The sequence below is a fragment of the Pristiophorus japonicus genome, chromosome 9, assembly GCF_044704955.1.
Source record: "Pristiophorus japonicus isolate sPriJap1 chromosome 9, sPriJap1.hap1, whole genome shotgun sequence".
Classification (NCBI taxonomy): Eukaryota; Metazoa; Chordata; class Chondrichthyes; family Pristiophoridae; genus Pristiophorus; species Pristiophorus japonicus.
The window spans coordinates 46,349,367-46,367,435 of NC_091985.1; the positions used below are offsets into that span (position 1 = coordinate 46,349,367).

At 45.8% G+C, this 18,069-nt stretch overlaps 1 protein-coding gene across 1 annotated transcript in view; it reads right to left on the reverse strand.

Moving 5' to 3' along the window:
• LOC139273031 (stonin-1-like) overlaps nucleotides 1-18,069 on the reverse strand; it is a 249,855-nt gene that overhangs the window by 59,537 nt on the left and 172,249 nt on the right. The window contains exon 6 of the mRNA XM_070889313.1: nucleotides 10,073-10,128. Coding sequence (XP_070745414.1) covers nucleotides 10,073-10,128 — 56 coding nt within the window. The remainder of the gene's footprint in view (nucleotides 1-10,072; nucleotides 10,129-18,069) is intronic.

Here is an 18,069-nt window from a genome sequence, read left to right on the forward strand (position 1 = left end):
CCAGTGCCGAGTTCAAGGAATTCATGACCCGCAATGGGATCAAACATGTCACATCTGCCCCGTTCAAGCCCGCATCCAACGACCAGTCGGAACTGTCAGTTCAGACCATCAAGCAAAGCTTGAAACGCGTGTCGGAAGGCTCCCTGCAGACCCGGTTGTCCCGAGTACTGCTCAGCTACTGCACCAGACCTCACTCACTCACCGGTATTCCACCAGCTGAGCTGCTCATGAAAAGAGCACTTAAAACAAGGCTCTCTCTTGTCCACCCTGATCTACAGGATCATGTGGAGAACAAGCGGCATCAACAAAGTGTCTACCATGACCGCGCAAATTTGTCACACAATATTAAGATCAATAATCCCGTGTTTGTGCTCAATTATGGACATGGTCCCAAATGGCTCGCTGGCACAGTCACAGCCAAAGAGGGGAGTAGGGTGTTTCAGGTCAAACAGACCAATGGACAAAACGCACAGAAAATACTTGGACCAAATCAAATTGCGGTTCACCAACAGTTACAAACAACCTGAAGAGGACACCACCAACTTTGACCTTCCAACACACACACAAGTGGCAACTGACATCATAGTTGACCATGAAACCGAACTTATCATCCCCAGCAGCCTGGCAAGGCCAGCTGCCCAACAGCCCAGTGAAGAACTGACCAACCCACCCACACCAGCATTTGTACCGAGATGATCGACAAGGGAGCGCAAAGCCCCAGATCGTCTCACCTTGTAAAATAAGTGTACTGTTGACTTCATGGGGGAGTGATGTTATGTATTTAACCCTTTGTAACCTGCATTATACCTGACCACCAGAGGGCCTACCTGTTGGAGTCCCAAGGGAACCCAGCATCGCTTAGGAGCACAGTATATAAGCAGGCCACCCACGAGGTACTTGCCCAAGTTTGCCCCCATGCTTAGAACGGCGCGTGCCCTCAGTGAGCTGCGCCGACTTTTTCGAACAAAAACCGTGCCTGAAAGTTACCTGGCTATACTCCCTGCAGCGACCTCGGAACGATGAAGGCCCTCGGCAGAGCGCAGCACAATGGGCGGGAGGCGGAGCCAGGTCCCGGCGCTGTACCTCTGCACATGCGCCAGAGTGTGCGTGCATGTGCAGTAGCTCCTCACCCCCGAATCTATGCAGGCTGTGTGGGAGGGGCCCGAAGCCCGCCGTCCCTAGCCCTGGCCGAATGGGCTCCCCGCCGCGACCTGCGGGAACAGTGCCTGCCGCGTTCAGCCGGGAGTACTATAAAGAACAAAGTCTGGAATAAATGAGTTTAAGGTAAGTTTCTGGAGAGAAAATGATTGAAGGATATGGGGAAAAGTGGGGTTTCTGAGGTTGAGATTATTTAAAAAGGGATGGGCTTGTTCCTAAACATGTGTCTGTTCTCCCCCACCCCATGGAGTTGTGTGTTTTTGCATTAATTTCTGAAGAAACAATTACAATGAGCTTTCTCACAGTGGTTCAGCCATTTGGGGGTTTACAATGACAAAGCTAAAAATGCATTGTTGTCCAGACAGCTTCAAATATTTTGATAAACTATACAAAAATCACTTGAGGGTGTAAAAATCCTGTGTTACTGGATGTTTTAAAGTACTTTATGCAGCTTTTATCTCCACCTACCCGTTGCGTGTAGATTTGTGTTACATAGAAACATAGAAAATAGGTGCAGGAGTAGGCCATTCAGCCCTTCGAGCCTGCACCACCATTCAACATGACCATGGCTGATCATTCACATCAGTACCCCTTTCCCGCTTTCTCTCCATATCCCTTGATCCCTTTAGCCGTAAGGGTCACATCTAACTCCCTCTTGAATATGTCCAATGAATTGGCATCAACGACTCTTTGCGGTAGGGAATTCCACAGGTTAACAACTCGTTGAGTGAAGAAGTTTCTCCTCATCTCAGTCCTAAATGGCCTACCCCTTGTCCTAAGACTGTGTTCCCTGGTTTTGGACCTCCCCAACATCGGGAACATTCTTGCCGCATCTAATCTGTCGCATCCCGTCCCGTCAGAATCTTATTCGATTCTTTGAGATCCCCTCTCATCCTTCTAAACTCCAGTGTTTAGAGGCCCAGTTGATCCAGTCTCTCCACATATCTCAATCCAGCCATCGCTGGAATCAGTCTGGTGAACCTTCGCTGCACTTCCTCAATAGCAAGAACGTCCTTCCTCAGATTAGGAGACCAAAACTAAACACAATATTCCAGGTGAGGTCACACCAAGGCCCTGTACAATTGCAGTAAGACCTCCCTGCTCCTATACTCAAATCCCCTAGTTATGAAGGCCAACATGCCATTTGCCTTCTTCACCGCCTGCTGTACCTGCATGCAAACTTTCAATGACTGATGAACCATGACACCCAGGTCTCGTTGCACCTCCCCTTTTCCTAATGTGCCGCCATTCAGATAATATTCTGCTTTCGTGTTTTTGCCACCAAAGTGGATAACCTCACATTTATCCACATTATACTGCATCTGCCATCTCACCTAACCTGTCCAAATCACGCTGCAGCCTCTTAGCATCCTCCTCACAGCTCACACTGCCACCCAGTTTAGTGTCATCTGCAAACTTGGAGATATTACAATCAATTCCTTCATCCAAATCATTAATGTATATTGTGAAGAGCTGGGGTCCCAGCACTGAGCCCTGCGGTACTCCACTGGTCAGTGCCTCCCATTCCGAAAAGGACCCGTTTCTCCCTACTCTCTGCTTCCCGCCTGCCAACCAATTCTCTATCCATGTCAGTACATTACCCCCAATACCATCTGCCTTGATCTTGTACACCAATCTCTTATGTGGGACCTTGTCAAAGGACTTTTGAAAGTCCAAATACACCACATCCATTGGTTCTCCCTTGTCCACTCTACTAGTTACATCCTCAAAAAATTCCAGAAGATTGGTCAAGCATGATTTCCCTTTCATAAATCCATTTGACTTGGACCGATCCTGTCACCGCTTTCCAAATGCACTGCTATTTCATCCTTAATAATTGATTCCAACATTTTCCCTACTACTGATGTCAGGCTAACCGGTCTATAATTACCTGTTTTCTCTCTCCTTCCTTTTTTAAAAAGTGGTGTTACATTAGCTACCCTCCAGTCCTTTGGTTCAGTATTCACTAAGGAGGACACAAACAACCTTCCGGATATAAAAGGGGTCAGAGGGTCTAGTAAGGAGGAGGAACTGAGGGAAATCTTTATTAGTCGGGAAATTGTGTTGGGGAAATTGATGGGATTGAAGGCCGATAAATCCCCAGGGCCTGATGGACTGCATCCCAGAGTACTTAAGGAGGTGGCCTTAGAAATAGCGGATGCATTGACAGTCATTTTCCAACATTCCATTGACTCTGGATCAGTTCCTATGGAGTGGAGGGTAGCCAATGTAACCCCACTTTTTTAAAAAGGAGGGAGAGAGAAAGCAGGGAATTATAGACCGGTCAGCCTGACCTCAGTAGTGGGTAAAATGATGGAATCAATTATTAAGGATGTCATAGCAGCGCATTTGGAAAATGGTGACACGATAGGTCCAAGTCAGCATGGATTTGTGAAAGGGAGATCATGCTTGACAAATCTTCTGGAATTTTTTGAGGATGTTTCCAGTAAAGTGGACAAAGGAGAACCAGTTGATGTGGTATATTTGGACTTTCAGAAGGCTTTCGACAAGGTCCCACACAGGAGATTAATGTGCAAAGTTAAAGCACATGGGATTGGGGGTAGTGTGCTGACGTGGATTGAGAACTGGTTGTCAGACAGGAAGCAAAGAGTAGGAGTAAATGGGTACTTTTCAGAATGGCAGGCAGTGACTAGTGGGGTACCGCAAGGTTCTGTGCTGGGGCCCCAGCTGTTTACATTGTACATTAATGATTTAGACGAGGGGATTAAATGTAGTATCTCCAAATTTGCGGATGACACAAGTTGGGTGGCAGTGTGAGCTGCGAGGAGAATGCTATGAGGCTGCAGAGTGACTTAGATAGGTTAGGTGAGTGGGCAAATGCGTGGCAGATGAAGTATAATGTGGATAAATGTGAGGTTATCCACTTTAGTGGTAAAAACAGAGAGACAGACTATTATCTGAATGGTGACAGATTAGGGAGGGGGAAGGTGCAGCGAGACCTGGGTGTCATGGTACATCAGTCATTGAAGGTTGGCATGCAGGTACAGCAGGCGGTTAAGAAAGCAAATGGCATGTTGGCCTTCATAGCGAGGGGATTTGAGTACAGGGGCAGGGAGGTGTTGCTACAGTTGTACAGGGCCTTGGTGAGGCCACACCTGGAGTATTGTGTACAGTTTTGGTCTCCTAACTTGAGGAAGGACATTCTTGCTATTGAGGGAGTGCAGCGAAGATTCACCAGACTGATTCCCGGGATGGCGGGACTGACCTATCAACCAAGACTGGATCAACTGGGCTTGTATTCACTGGAGTTCATAAGAGTGAGAGGGGACCTCATAGAAACGTTTAAAATTCTGATGGGTTTGGACAGGTTGGATGCAGGAAGAATGTTCCCAATGTTGGGGAAGTCCAGAACCAGGGGTCACAGACTAAGGATAAGGGGGAAGCCATTTAGGACCGAGATGAGGAGAAACTTCTTCACCCAGAGAGTGGTGAACCTGTGGAATTCTCTACCACAGAAAGTAGTTGAGGCCAATTCACTAAATATATTCAAAAGGGAGTTAGATGAAGTCCTTACTACTCGGGGGATCAAGGGGTATGGCGAGAAAGCAGGAAGGGGGTACTGAAGTTTCATGTTCAGCCATGAACTCATTGAATGGCGGTGCAGGCTAGAAGGGCTGAATGGCCTGCTCCTGCACCTATTTTCTATGTTTCAATGTTTCTATGTCCATAGGAACTGATCCAGAGTCGATACTGTTGGAAAATGATCACCAATGCATTCACTATTTCTCGGGTCACCTCCTTAAGTACTCTGGGATGCAGACAATCAGGCCCCGGGGATTTATCGGCCTTCAATCCCATCAATTTTTCCAACACAATTTCCCGCCTAATAAGGATATCCTTCAGTTCCTCCTTCTCACTAGACCCTCGGTCCCCTAGTACATCCGGAAAGTCATTTGTGTCTTCCTTCGTGAAGACAGAACCAAAGTATTTGTTCAATTGGTCTGCCATTTCTTTGTTCCCCATTATTAATTCACCTGAGTCCGACTGCAAGGGACCTACGTTTGTCTTCACTAATCTTTGTCTCTTCACATATTTATAGAAGCTTTTGCAGTCAGTTTTAATGTTCCCGGCAAGCTTCCTCTCATACTCTATTTCCCCCCTCCTAATTAAACCCTTTGTCCTCCTTTGCTGAATTCTAAATTTCTCCCAGTCCTCAGGTTTGCTGCCTCTCTATATGCCTCTTTATATGCCTCTTCCTTGGATCTAACACTATCCTTAATTTCCCTTGTTGGCCACGGTTTAGCCACCTTCCCCATTTTATTTTTACTCCAGACAGGGATGTACAACTATTGAAGTTCATCCATATGATCTATAAATGTTTGCCATTGCCTATCCACCGTCAACCCTTTAAGTATCATTTGCCAGTCTATTATAGCCAATTCACGCCTCATGCCGTCAAAGTTAGCTTTCCTTAAGTTTAGGACCCTAGTTTCTGAATTAACTGTGTCACTCTCAATCTTAATAAAGAATTCTACCATATTATGGTCACTCTTCCCCAAGGGGCCTCGCACAACATGATTGTTAATTAGCCCCTTCTCATTACACATCACCCAGTCTAGGATGGCCAGCTCTCTAGTTGGTTCTTCGACATATTACATAGAAACATTACATAGAAAATAGGTACAGGAGTAGGCCATTCGGCCCTTCGAGCCTGCACCGCCATTCAATGAGTTCATGGCTGAACATGGTCAAGAAAACCATCCCTAATACACTCCAGGAAATCCTCCTCTACCGCATTGCTACCAGTTTGGTTAACCCAATCTATATGTAAATTAAAGTCGCCCATGATAACTGCTGTACCTTTATTGCACACATACCTTATGTTATGTGTCTCACTCTACTGTCCATAACTGTATCTTACCATGTTATACATGACTGTAACTAGAGATGACCTGTAATCACAAGCTTACCTTACCACCAAGGGTGCACTTGCAGGAGACACTGGATACCTGTCCCAGACCGTATATAAGGACAGGTCTCAAGCAAGTGAGGCATTCGAGAGCTGTGTAATAAAGGTACAGGTCCTGAGTGACCTTGACTTCAGTATGTGCCTCATGTGAATCTGTACTGCAGGGACAGGACTTTACACCTTATTTCTTGTTTTATGCTTTTCCCAACCTCACTACTACTGTTTGGTGGCCTGTACACAACTCCCATCTGCGTTTTCTGCCCTTTGGTATTCCGCAGCTCCTTCCATAATCGATTCCACATCATCCAAGCCAATGTCCTTCCTTACTATTGCATTAATTTCCTCTTTAACCAGCAACGCCACCCCACCTCCTTTTCCTCTCTGTCTATCCTTCCTAAATGTTGAATACCCCTGGATGTTGAGTTCCCAGCCTTGGTCACCCTGGAGCCATGTCTCTGTGATGCCAATTACATCATATCCATTAACTGCTATCTGCGCACCTTATTCCGAATATTCCTCGCATTGAGGTACAGAGCCTTCAGGCTTGTCTTTTTAACACACCTTGCCCCTTTAGAATTTTGCTGTAATGTGGCCCTTTTTGTTTTTTGCCTTGGGATTCTCTGCCCTCCACTTTTACTATTCTCCTTTCTATCATTTGCCCCTGTCTCCCTTTTGTTTCCCTCTGCCTCCCTGCATTGGTTCCCATCCCCCTGCCATATTAGTTTAACTCCTCCCCAACAGCACTAGCAAACACTCCCCTCAGGATATTGCTTCCGGTCCTGCCCAGGTGCAGACTGTCCGGTTTGTACTGATCCCACCTCCCCCAAAACCGGTTCCAATGCCCCAGGAATTTGAATCCCTCCCTTCTGCACCACTCCTCAAGCCACGTATTCATCTGAGCTATCCTGCGATTCCTACTCTGACTAGCATGTGGCACTGGTAGCAATCCTGAGATTACTACTTTTGAGGTCCTACTTTTTAGTTTACCTAGGATTCTGTAAAAGCAATTAATATGGTAAAGGAGGGGCAGTTCTGAAGCATGTCTGATTTAGCAATGCACGAAGCACAGTAAGCTTGTAATCCAAGACGTATGTTCGGAGGAACTGGCTGAGATAGTCAGTTGTGATTAGGCATGTCAACAGTTAATTAGCAGATTTACTACCTCAAAAAATAGTTATGGTGTGGGATGGTGTAATCATTTTCAAAACATTATAGTAATTGATTTATTGATCATTTATTATTGATGATGGCTCTATGGGCCCAAGTTTCCACATGATTTGCGCCTGATTTTTTAGGAGCAACTGGTGGAGAACGGACTATCTTAGAAATCGCAATTCTCCACATTTTTTTTTCTGCAGTTCTAGTCAGGTAGAACAGTTCTACTTTGGAACAGAATTTTTTCTTCAAAAGGGGGCGTGTCCGGCCACTGACGCCTGATTTGAAAGTTTCCACAGTGAAAACGTACTCCAAACTAAAGTAGAATGGAGCAAGTGAAGATTACAAATTAGGCGTCCAGAACGAGGTGGGGGGGGGGGGAAGGGAAATCATTAAATTTTATAATAAATCCTTATTTATACGTATACAAATAAATCCAACCTGAATAAACATTTATAAGCAAAGAAAAGATTAAATAAACCATTTTCCTACCTGTGTGAAAGTGCTTCAGGCAGGCCTTTCGGGACCGAAGGCTGAACGGGCCGGCCCGAGACTTCGGGCAGGGCCCGTCCCCAGCACCAGATTTACAGGTAGGTGGCGTTGGGTTGGGTCGGGTCGGGGAGGTTCGGGTCGGATAGAGAGCGAGAGAGAGAGAGGGGGGGGGGAAGGGAGAGAGTGTGTGAGTGTGTGAGTGTGTGAGTGAGAGAAGGAAGGTCAGGTCGGATCCAGTCCGGGAGCGTAGGTCGGGTCAGGTCCAGTGGGAGTCGGGTCGGGTCCAGTGGGGGGGGGGGGGGGGGGGGGGGAGAGTCGGGTCGGGGGGCGGGAGTGCGGGTCCAGTCGGGGAGGCGGGGAGCGGGAACAGGAGCGCGGGTAGGGTCGGGTCGGGGAGCGGGAACAGGAGCGCGAGTCGAGTAGGGGAGGCGGGGAGCGGGAACAGGAGCTCGGGTCGGGTCAGTCGGGGGGGGGGGGGGGGGGGCGCGGGTGTCGGGTCTGGTCCGGAGGCGGCGGGGAGCGGGTGTCGGGTCTGGTCCGGAGGCGGAGGGGGGGGGAGCGGGTGTCGGGTCTGGTCCGGAGGCAGGGGGGGGAGCGGGTGTCGGGTCTGGTCCGGAGGCGGGGGGGGGGGAGCGAGTGTCGGGTCCGGGGGGGGGGGCCCGGAGCAGGAGCTGGCCGTGGGAGGAGCCTTATTCACGCAGCCCCAGTGAGGCCATTCAGCCAGGGCTAGGGGCTGCGTGCTTCGGGCCCCTCCCACACAGTTCGGCGCCTGGAGCTACTGCACTTGCGTGCCCACTGTAGCGCGCATGTACAGAGCTCCCGGCACTGTTTTCAGCGCAGGGACCTGGCTCCGCCCCCCCACAGCTCGTGCTGGCTGCGCCGAGGGACAGAGGACCTGCAAGTAGGTGGACAATACCGAGGATTTTTTTTAGACGCACTTTGTGGCGCGAAAAACGGGCGTCCAGGTCGGGACTGCGCCGCTCTAGGCGCGTGTGGAAACTTGGGCCCTTTATTTGTAAAAGTGAAGTGTTTAATGCTTGTAAACTCTCCCCCCCCACCCATCTCTCATTCCCTGCGCCTATTTTCTAAAGTGTAGGCAAGGTTTCTCTGAGCGTACAAAAATCTACACTTACTTCAAACTAACTTAGAATGGAGTAAGTTTTCACTGCCTAAACTTGCAAAACAGGCATAAGTGGCTGGACACGTCCCCTTTTGGAAAAAAAACTGTTCTAAAATGAAACTATTCTAACTCACTAGAACTGAAGCAAACTAAATGCCAAGAATTGCAATTTCTAAGATGCTCCATTCTAAACTAGTTGCTCCAAGAAAATAGGAGCAACTCAGACCAAAACTTGAGCCCAATGAGGGTAACACTCCCAACCACCATCATCATCCCTCCATGATCTCTCCCACTCCCTAGAACCACTAAAAGCAATCTCTCCCCCAACCACCTTCGTCACCCCGCCGCAATCTCTTCCAGCCCGACCTCTACACCCGCACCAACTAGAACCCCAGACAGCGATGTCGCCCTGCTTCCCTTTTTTTTTAAAAAATTCATTCACGGGATGTGGACAGCGACAGTAAGGGCAGCATTTATTGCCCATCCCTTACTGCCCTCGAGAAGGTAGTGGTGAGCCTCCATCTTGAATACAACTGAGTGGCTTGCTAGGCCATTTCAGAGAGCAGATAAGAGTCAACCACATTGCTGTCACATACAGATCAGACCGGGTAAGGATGGCAGATTTCCTTCCCGCAAGGACATTAGTGAACCAAATGAGTTTTTAATGACAATCTGGTAGTTTCATAGTCACCATTACTGATACTAGCTTTTTAATACCAGATATATTTAATAATTTGAATTTAAATTCCTCAGCTGCCGTGGTGGGATTTGAATGTCTCCGGATTAGTCCAGGCCTCTGGATTACTAGTCCAGGAACATAACCACTATGTTACTGTACCCCTTACCTGTTCCTCTGCAGCATACTGCAGGCTTTCCCGCCCGACAGGCAACTGGCCTGTCAGAAATATTTTTTTAAAAACATGCTGCAGTTAAAAATTGCAGAACGTTCAGGAATCCTGTACTTACGGGTTTCCCAACAATAAATCCTCCACCCTGCGCGCCCCCCCACCCCCCCGCCCCCGCCCACCCACTCCGAATGTGCAGCCCGTAAATATTGGGGCCATTGAATTCAATTTCACAATATGCCTTGGTGGGACTTCAACTCATGATCTCTGGCTACCAGTCAAGTATCATAACCACGAGGCTACAGTTCCCATATAAATTTTGAATAGGAATAAAAATAACAAAGCAGGATTATTTATTAATATAACACTTACCAGTTCTGCAGATGTAAAATTCTGAACACTTCTACCAGCAGGAATCACAATAGAAGCTGCAACAGAAATGTAAGATTAAATTATTTAATTTAGTAACCTGCACAGCAATCATGGGACAAAAGTTGGATTTTACACATTTTCCAAAATGTAGCGGTCAAGTAAATCTAGAGAAATTACTGATCTACAACTTCTTAATGGCATTGGGAAAGAGCATATGGAAACCCACAGCAGCTTAAATTGATCGGACTTAAATTTGTTGATAGGAATGGTTAACTGAGGAACAGGTTCTGCAGATATTATAAGAATCAACTCCAATAATACTTTCTTGGCTAGACCATCTTCTGAGATCTTGAAAAGGAAGGATACTTCTTTTGGGGGATCTAAAGGCTTAATTGTACAATCTGCTGCATAAATTTGGTCACACCAAAACATGCAGATCTAGTGTACAAATATACACTGTCATATACAGCATATGGTAGCATAGTGCTTATATTCCGAGACTAGAAATCCAGACGCCTGGACTAATGATCTGGAGACGCAAGTTCAAATCTCACCACAGCAGTTGGGGAATTTAAATTCAGTTAATTAAATAAATCTGGTGTCAGTAATGGTGATTGTCGTAAAAACCCATCTGGCTCACTAATGTCCTTCAGGGAAGGAAATCTGCCATCCATACCCGGTCTGGCCTATATGTGACTTCAGAATTTGCCTCTGAAAGAGTGGTGTGGGAGATAGAGGTTTCGATTCATGGGCCACAGGCACCAGTACTGGGGAAAGAGGGAGCTGTTCCATTGGGACAGGCTCCACTGACGCTGGGCTGGAACCAGTGCCCTGGCGAATCGAATAACTAGGGCAGTAGACAAGGTTTTAAACTAATGAAGGGTGGGGGGAGGATTCAGGAAAGAGTAAATTTAAAAACAGCAAGGGAAATGTCAAAGCTCGAGAGCAGAGCAGAGCTTTAGGTAAAAATAAGCAGAGTGGGTCAGGAAGTGACAGAGAGAATAACAAAGATAACCGAGCATCGGTGATTAAGGTGACATCAGGGAAAAATAGAAAAAAGTTCAAGCTAAAGGCACTATTATCTGAATGCGCAAAGCATTCGCAACAAAATAGATGAATAGCACAGTTAGAAATTAATGGGCTGGATTTTCATCATTTTTTCGACCATTTACCACCGAATATACCACCAGTGGTAAATTTATTGCAAATTACCACCGAAATATCGCCAATTTCATAATTTAGCACCGAAATACTACTGATGTTAAATTCATCAGTGATTTACCACCGGTGGTAAAAAAAATACCAATCTTATTTTTTTATGACGTCATTAAGTGTGCAACACCAAAATACCACCGAAAATTACCAGATTCAGCAATACCACCATTTTTACCACCGGCCTAAATTACCACCGAGAAAAGTGCAGTCTTATCTGATCTCATCTGATTGAATCCAGTGCTATGGAAGCCATTTTAAAAAACGGAGCTGCAGTCCATTCCACATGAGAGAAGGCTGAGTTTTATACAGACATCTTTATGTGAGTTCAGAGTTAGATTTTAAGGTTATTTGAGGCTTTTAGTGGATTATTTGAGAAAATTGAAGGACATTTTAAGGCTATTTAAGAAATTGGAGGTCATTTTGAGAACATTTGAGGATATCTGAGGACATCAGCAACTCATAAATCAAAGCTTTGCTTGAACAGTGAGAGTTACGTTTCACCTTTACCACCCATTCTATAATTGAGTTTTACTCTTCATTTTCTAAAAATTAGACAACAGTACAAGAATGATTAGGTTTAACAACATTTTATAAAATGTTGTAAACTTTGAAAAATGTAAAAGTCAAATAAATAAATAATTTTTTTAACTGCCAATGATTTAAAAATTTATGCAACAATATAACAATAACACAAGAAGAACTACAATGACAGCATTAACAAAAACAGCAATAAAACATCAGCTCCCACCCTGCACTTCTTTTACTTGCGGCCAAGACTCCAACACCGAAATACCACCGAAAATTACCATCAGAGGTAAATTCATCAATACCACCATTTTTACCACCCACAAAATTGCCACCCATTTTACTTTCAGTGTTGCACAAATCAAAAATAAGAACGAAATACAGTTAGCCCTACCACCGGTCATATTTGATGAAAATAGCGGCCTTGAGTGAAAGTGCTATTTCAGTGGTTAAAAAAAAAGCGATTTTTAAAATAGCACCGAAATACCACTGGAAAACCAGTGGTAGGGCTAAATGATGAAAATCCAGCACAATAGGTTTGATCTAATAGCCATTACAAGACTTGATTGCAAAGTGACCAACGTTAGGAACTAAATATTCCAGGATACTTAACTTTTAAAAGAGTTAGACAAATCGGTAAAGGTAAGAGGGCAGCCCTGATAATAAAGGATTGGGATAAAGACAGTAGAGTCTTAGCTCAGAAAATCAAGAAGTAGAATCAGTTTGAGTGTAGCTAAGAAACCGAAAGGGGCAGAAAACATGGTTGGGAGTTGTTTATGAGCCCCAAAACAGTAGTTGTTTTGGGCTCAATTTTCCCCAAGCCAGTTTTCTGGCATATTGCCAGAGTTGCGGCGCTTATTTAGGTCCAGAAATGCGGCAGAAAAACATGTCCAAACTTTCCGCGATGTTTCTGCTGTAATCCGCACCCGCGCAGCGTGGCCAGTTGCCTCGGGGGGTGGAGCCTGCGGTCTGCGCCGAAAAACACAGCCAGTCCTTAGAAACATAGAAAATAGGTGCAGGAGTAGGCCATTCGGCCCTTGGAGCCTGCACCACCATTCAATATCATGGCTGATCATTCCCTCAGTACCCCTTTCCTGCTTTCTCTTCATACCCCTTGATCCCCTTAGCCGTAAGGGCCATATCCAACTCCCTCTTGAATATATCCAATGAACTGGCATCAACAACTCTCTGCGGTAGGGAATTCCACAGGTTAACAACTCTCTGAGTGAAGAAGTTTCTCCTCATCTCAGTCTGAAATGGCCTACCCCTTATCCTAAGACTGTGTCCCCTGGTTCTGGACTTCCTCAACATCGGGAACATTCTACCCGCACCTAACCTGTCCCGTCCCGTCAGAATCTTATGTGTTTCTATGAGATCCCCTCTCATCCTTCTAAACTCCAATGTATAAAGGCCCAGTTGATCCAGTCTCTCCTCATATGTCAGTCCTGCCATCCTGGGAATCAGTCTGGTGAACCTTCACTGCACTCCCTCAATAGCAAGAACATCCTTCCTCAGATTAGGAGACCAAAACTAAACACAATATTCCAGGTGAGGCCTCACCAAGGCCCTGTACAACTGCAGTAAGACCTCCCTGCTCCTATACTCAAATCCCCTAGCTATGAAGGCCAACATACCATTTGCCTTCTTCACCGCCAGCTGTACCTGTAAGCCAATTTTCAATGACTGATGAACCATGACACCCAAGTCTCGTTGTACCTCCCCTTTTCCTAATCTGCCGCCATTCAGATAATATTCTGTCTTCGCGTTTTTGCCCCCAAAGTAGATAACCTCACATTTATCCACATTATACTCCTTCTGCTATGCATTTGCCCACTCACCTAACGTGTCCAAGTCACCCTGCAGCCTCTTAGCGTTCCCCTCACAGCTCACACCACCACCCAATTTAGTGTCATCTGCAAACTTGGAGATATTACACTCAATTCCTTCATCCAAATCATTGATATATATTGTAAAGAGCTGGGGTCCTAGTACTGAGCCCTGCGGCACTCCACTAGTCACTGCCTGCCATTCTGAAAGGGGCCCGTTTATCGCGACTTTCTGCTTCCTGTCTGCCAACCAGTTCTCTATCCACATCAGTATATTACCCCCAATACTACGTGCTTTGATTTTGCACACCAATCTCTTGTGTGGGACCTTGTCAAAAGGCTTTTGAAAGTCCAAATACACCACATCCACTGGTTCTCCCTTGTCCACTCCACTATTTACATCCTCAAAAAATTCCAGAAGATTAGTCAAGCATGATTTCCCCTTCATAAATCCATGCTGACTTGGACCGATCCTGTCACTGCTTTCCAAATGCGCTGCTATTTCATCCTTAATAATTGATTCCAACATTTTTCCCACTACTAATGTCAGGCTAACTGGTCTATAATTACCCGCTTTCTCTCTCCCTCCCTTTTTAAAAAAAGTGGTGTTACATTAGCCTTGGTCACCCTGGAGCCATGTCTCCGTGATGCTAATTACATCATACCCGTTAACTGCTATCTGCGCAGTTAATTCGTCCACCTAATTCCGAATACTCCTCGCATTGAGGCACAGAGCCTTCAGGCTTGTCTTTCCAACACACTTTGCCCCTTTAGAATTTTGCTGTAATGTGGCCCTTTTTGCTTTTTGCCTTAGGTTTCTCTGCCCTCCACGTTTACTTTTCTTTCTATCTCTTGCTTCTGCCCCCATTCTACTTCCCTCTGTCTCCCTGCATAGGTTCCCATCCCCCTGCCATATTAGTTTAACGCCTCCCCAACAGCATTAGCAAACACTTCCCCTAGGACATTGGTTCCGGTCCTGCCCAGGTGCAGACCGTCCTGTTTGCACTGGTCCCACCTCCCCGGAACCAGTTCCAATGTCCCAGGAATTTGAATCCCTCCCTTCTGCATCACTCCTCAAGCCACGTATTCATCTGAGCTATCCTGCAACTCCTACTCTGACTAGCACGTGGCACTGATAGCAATCCTGAGATTACTACTTTTGAGGTCCTACTTTTTAATTTAGCTCCGAGCTCCCTAAATTCGTCTTGTAGGACCTCATCCCGTTTATTTACCTATGTCGTTGGTACCTATATGCACCACGACAACTGGTTGTTCACCGTCCCTTTTCAGAATGCCCTGCACCTGCTCAGAGACATTCTTGACCCTTGCACCAGGGAGGCAACATACCATCCTAGAGTCTCGATTGCGGCCGCAGAAACGTCTATCTATTCCCCTTACAATTGAATCCCCTATCACTATAAGCTCTCCCACTCTTTTTCCTGCCCTCCTGTGCAGCAGAGCCACCCACGGTGCCATGAACTTGGCTGCTGCTGCCTTCCCCTGATGAGTCATCCCCCTCAACAGTACCCAAAGCGGTGCATATGTTTTGCAGGGGGATGACCGCAGGGGACCACTGCACTGCTCTTCCTGTTGGTCACCGATTCCCTATCTGGCTGTGTACCCTTTACCTGCGGTAAGACCAACTCGCTAAACGTGCTATTCACTTCATTCTCAGCATCGTGGATGCTCCAGAGTGAATCCATCCGCAGCTCCAGTGCCGCAATGCGGTCCGTCAGGAGCTGCAGGCGGATGCACTTCCCGCACACGTAGTCGTCAGTGACATCGGAAGCGTCCCTGACTTTCCACATAGTACAGGAGGAGCATAACACGTGTCCAAGCTCTCCTGCCGTGACTTAACCCTTAGATAAACTTAAATTGGCAACAATGCTAAAGGTTACTTACTGATTCAGAAAAGAAAAAGAAAAACTACTTACCAATCACCAGCCAATCAATTACCCCCTTGGCTGTGACATCACCTTTTGATTTCTTTCTACTTTTTTGTCTTCCTGCTGCAGCTGCACCAGCTGGCCTCCTCGACGACTGCTGGCCTCTTGTAGGCCTCCTGACGATGCTGCCGCTCCGCCTCCCGACTCCCTGCTGGGCCTTTTGCGCATGCGCGGGAAAAGAAACCTAAGTTTTTTTGACGTCGCTGCAATGGACGCACATGCGCAGTGCAGCTCCGAGTTGGTCACCTGTTTCTGAGTGAGGTGCCTTCTTGGTCCACTGTGGCCTCGAGTGCATGCCGGTCCCGGTCCGCTGTGGCCCCGAGTGAGTGCTGGTCCCGGTCCGCTGTGACCGCCGAGTGTGTGCCTTCCCGGTCCGCTGTGACCGCCGAGTGCGTGCCACTAAGTTTGCTCCCACCCCTGCCGAGCCTTTCTGGTCCCTGGGTAAGTGCCGGTCCAGGTCCATTTCGCTTCCCGCCCCTAGCCCAGGCCAAATGGCCTCTGATTTACTTACCTGCGCGGATTTCTTTAACTATCCGAAAGCGTTTTCTCGAGAAGCCACATACGCTGGCCGAAGCAGAAATGGAGTAACTATCAGCTAGCCAAAGTTCACTAAATGGCCAGAATTGGCGTAGGTGGCTGATTATGCCCCCTTTGGATGAAAAAAAAAACTTAACTAAATGAATTACTCTGGTGCACATTGATTGAGGAAACTGCAGATTTTTAAGTTAGGCCAGAAAAAGCAGCCTGCTAAAAAAAAACGGTGCAAATCATTGGGGAAAATTGAGCCCAATATAAGGTAGTGTATAAATCAGGAAATTATAGACGCAGGTAACAAGGGTAATACAATAATCATGGGGGGGGGGGGGCGTTAATCTACATATAGACAGGGCAAACCAAATTAGCAGTAATACTGTGGAGGGCAAATTTATGGAATGTATACAAAATAGTTTTCTAGATCAGTATGTTGGGGAACCAACTCGGGAACAGGCTATTTTAGATCTAGTATTGTGCAACGAGAAAGGGTTAATTAATAACCTTGTAGTAAAGGGGCCTTTAGGCAAGAGTGACCATAATATGATAGAACTCTACATTGAGTTTGAAAATGATTTAGTTAAATCCAAAACTGGGGTCTAAAATCTAAATAAAGCAAATTACGTAGGTATGAGGGGCGAGTTGGCTAAGGTAGATTGGGAAACTACATTAAAAGGTATGATGGTAGACAAGCAATGGATAGCATTTAAAGAATTAATACATAATTTACAACAAATATTCCTTCAAGGCACAAAAATCCCACAGGAATAGTGGTACAACTGTGGCTAACAAGATAAGTTAAAGATAGTATTAGATCAAAGGAAGAGACTTATAATGTTGCCAAAAAGAATAGTAAGCCTGAGGATTGAGGATTTTAGAATTCAGCAAAGGAGGACCAAGAAATTGAGAGAGAGAAAAAATAATGAGCAAGAGACATAAAAACAGATTGTAAACATTTTTATAGGTATGTAAAAAGTAAGAGATTAGGGAAAGTAAATGTGGGCCCATTAGAGACAGAGACAGGAGAAATTATAATGGGCAATAAGGAAATGGCAGAGACGTTAAACAAATACTTTGTATCTGTCTTCACGGTAGAAGACATGAAAAATATTCCAGAAATAATGGGGAACCAAGAGTCTAGAGAGAATAAGGAACTTAAAGAAATCAGTATAAGTAAAGACATCGTAATTGAGAATTTAATGGGACTAAGTGGCGACAAATCCCGATGACCTGCATTCTTTGGTTTTAACAAAGGTAGCTGCAGAATTCCCTAGATGCTAGAAAAGTTCCCAAGGATTGGAAGGTAGCAAGCATAACCCTGATATTTAAGGAAGAGAAAAAAGAAAACAGGGAACTGTAGGTCAATTAGCCAGACATCAGTAGTAGGCAAAATGCTAGAATCTATTATTAGGGACGTGGTAACAGGGCATTTACAAATATTAATATGATTAGGCAGAATCAACATGGTTTTATGAAAGGGAAACTGTTTGACAAATCTGTCAGAGTTTTTTGACGATGTAACTAGTAGGATGGATAAGAGGGAACCAGTGGATGGAGTGTATATGGATTTTCAAAAAGCATTCGATAAGGTGCCACACAAGAGGGTACTACACAAAATTAGGACTCGTGGGATTGGGGGTAATGTATTAGCATGGATTGACGATTATTTTCTGTCCATTAATGAGAGTAGGTATATAAACAGAGCTGTTTTGGGTAGGCAGGCTGTAACTAGCGGGGAACCACAAGGATCAATGCTTGGGCCTCAGCTATTTACAATCTATATTAATGATTCAGATGAAAGAACTGAGTGCAACGTATCCAAGTTTGCTAATGATACAAAGTTAGGTGGGAAAGTAAGCGGTGAGGAGGCTGCAGAGAAAGGTAGACAGGTCGACTTAGTGGGCAAGAACATGGTAAATGAAATACAATGTGGGGAAGTATGAAGTTATCTGCT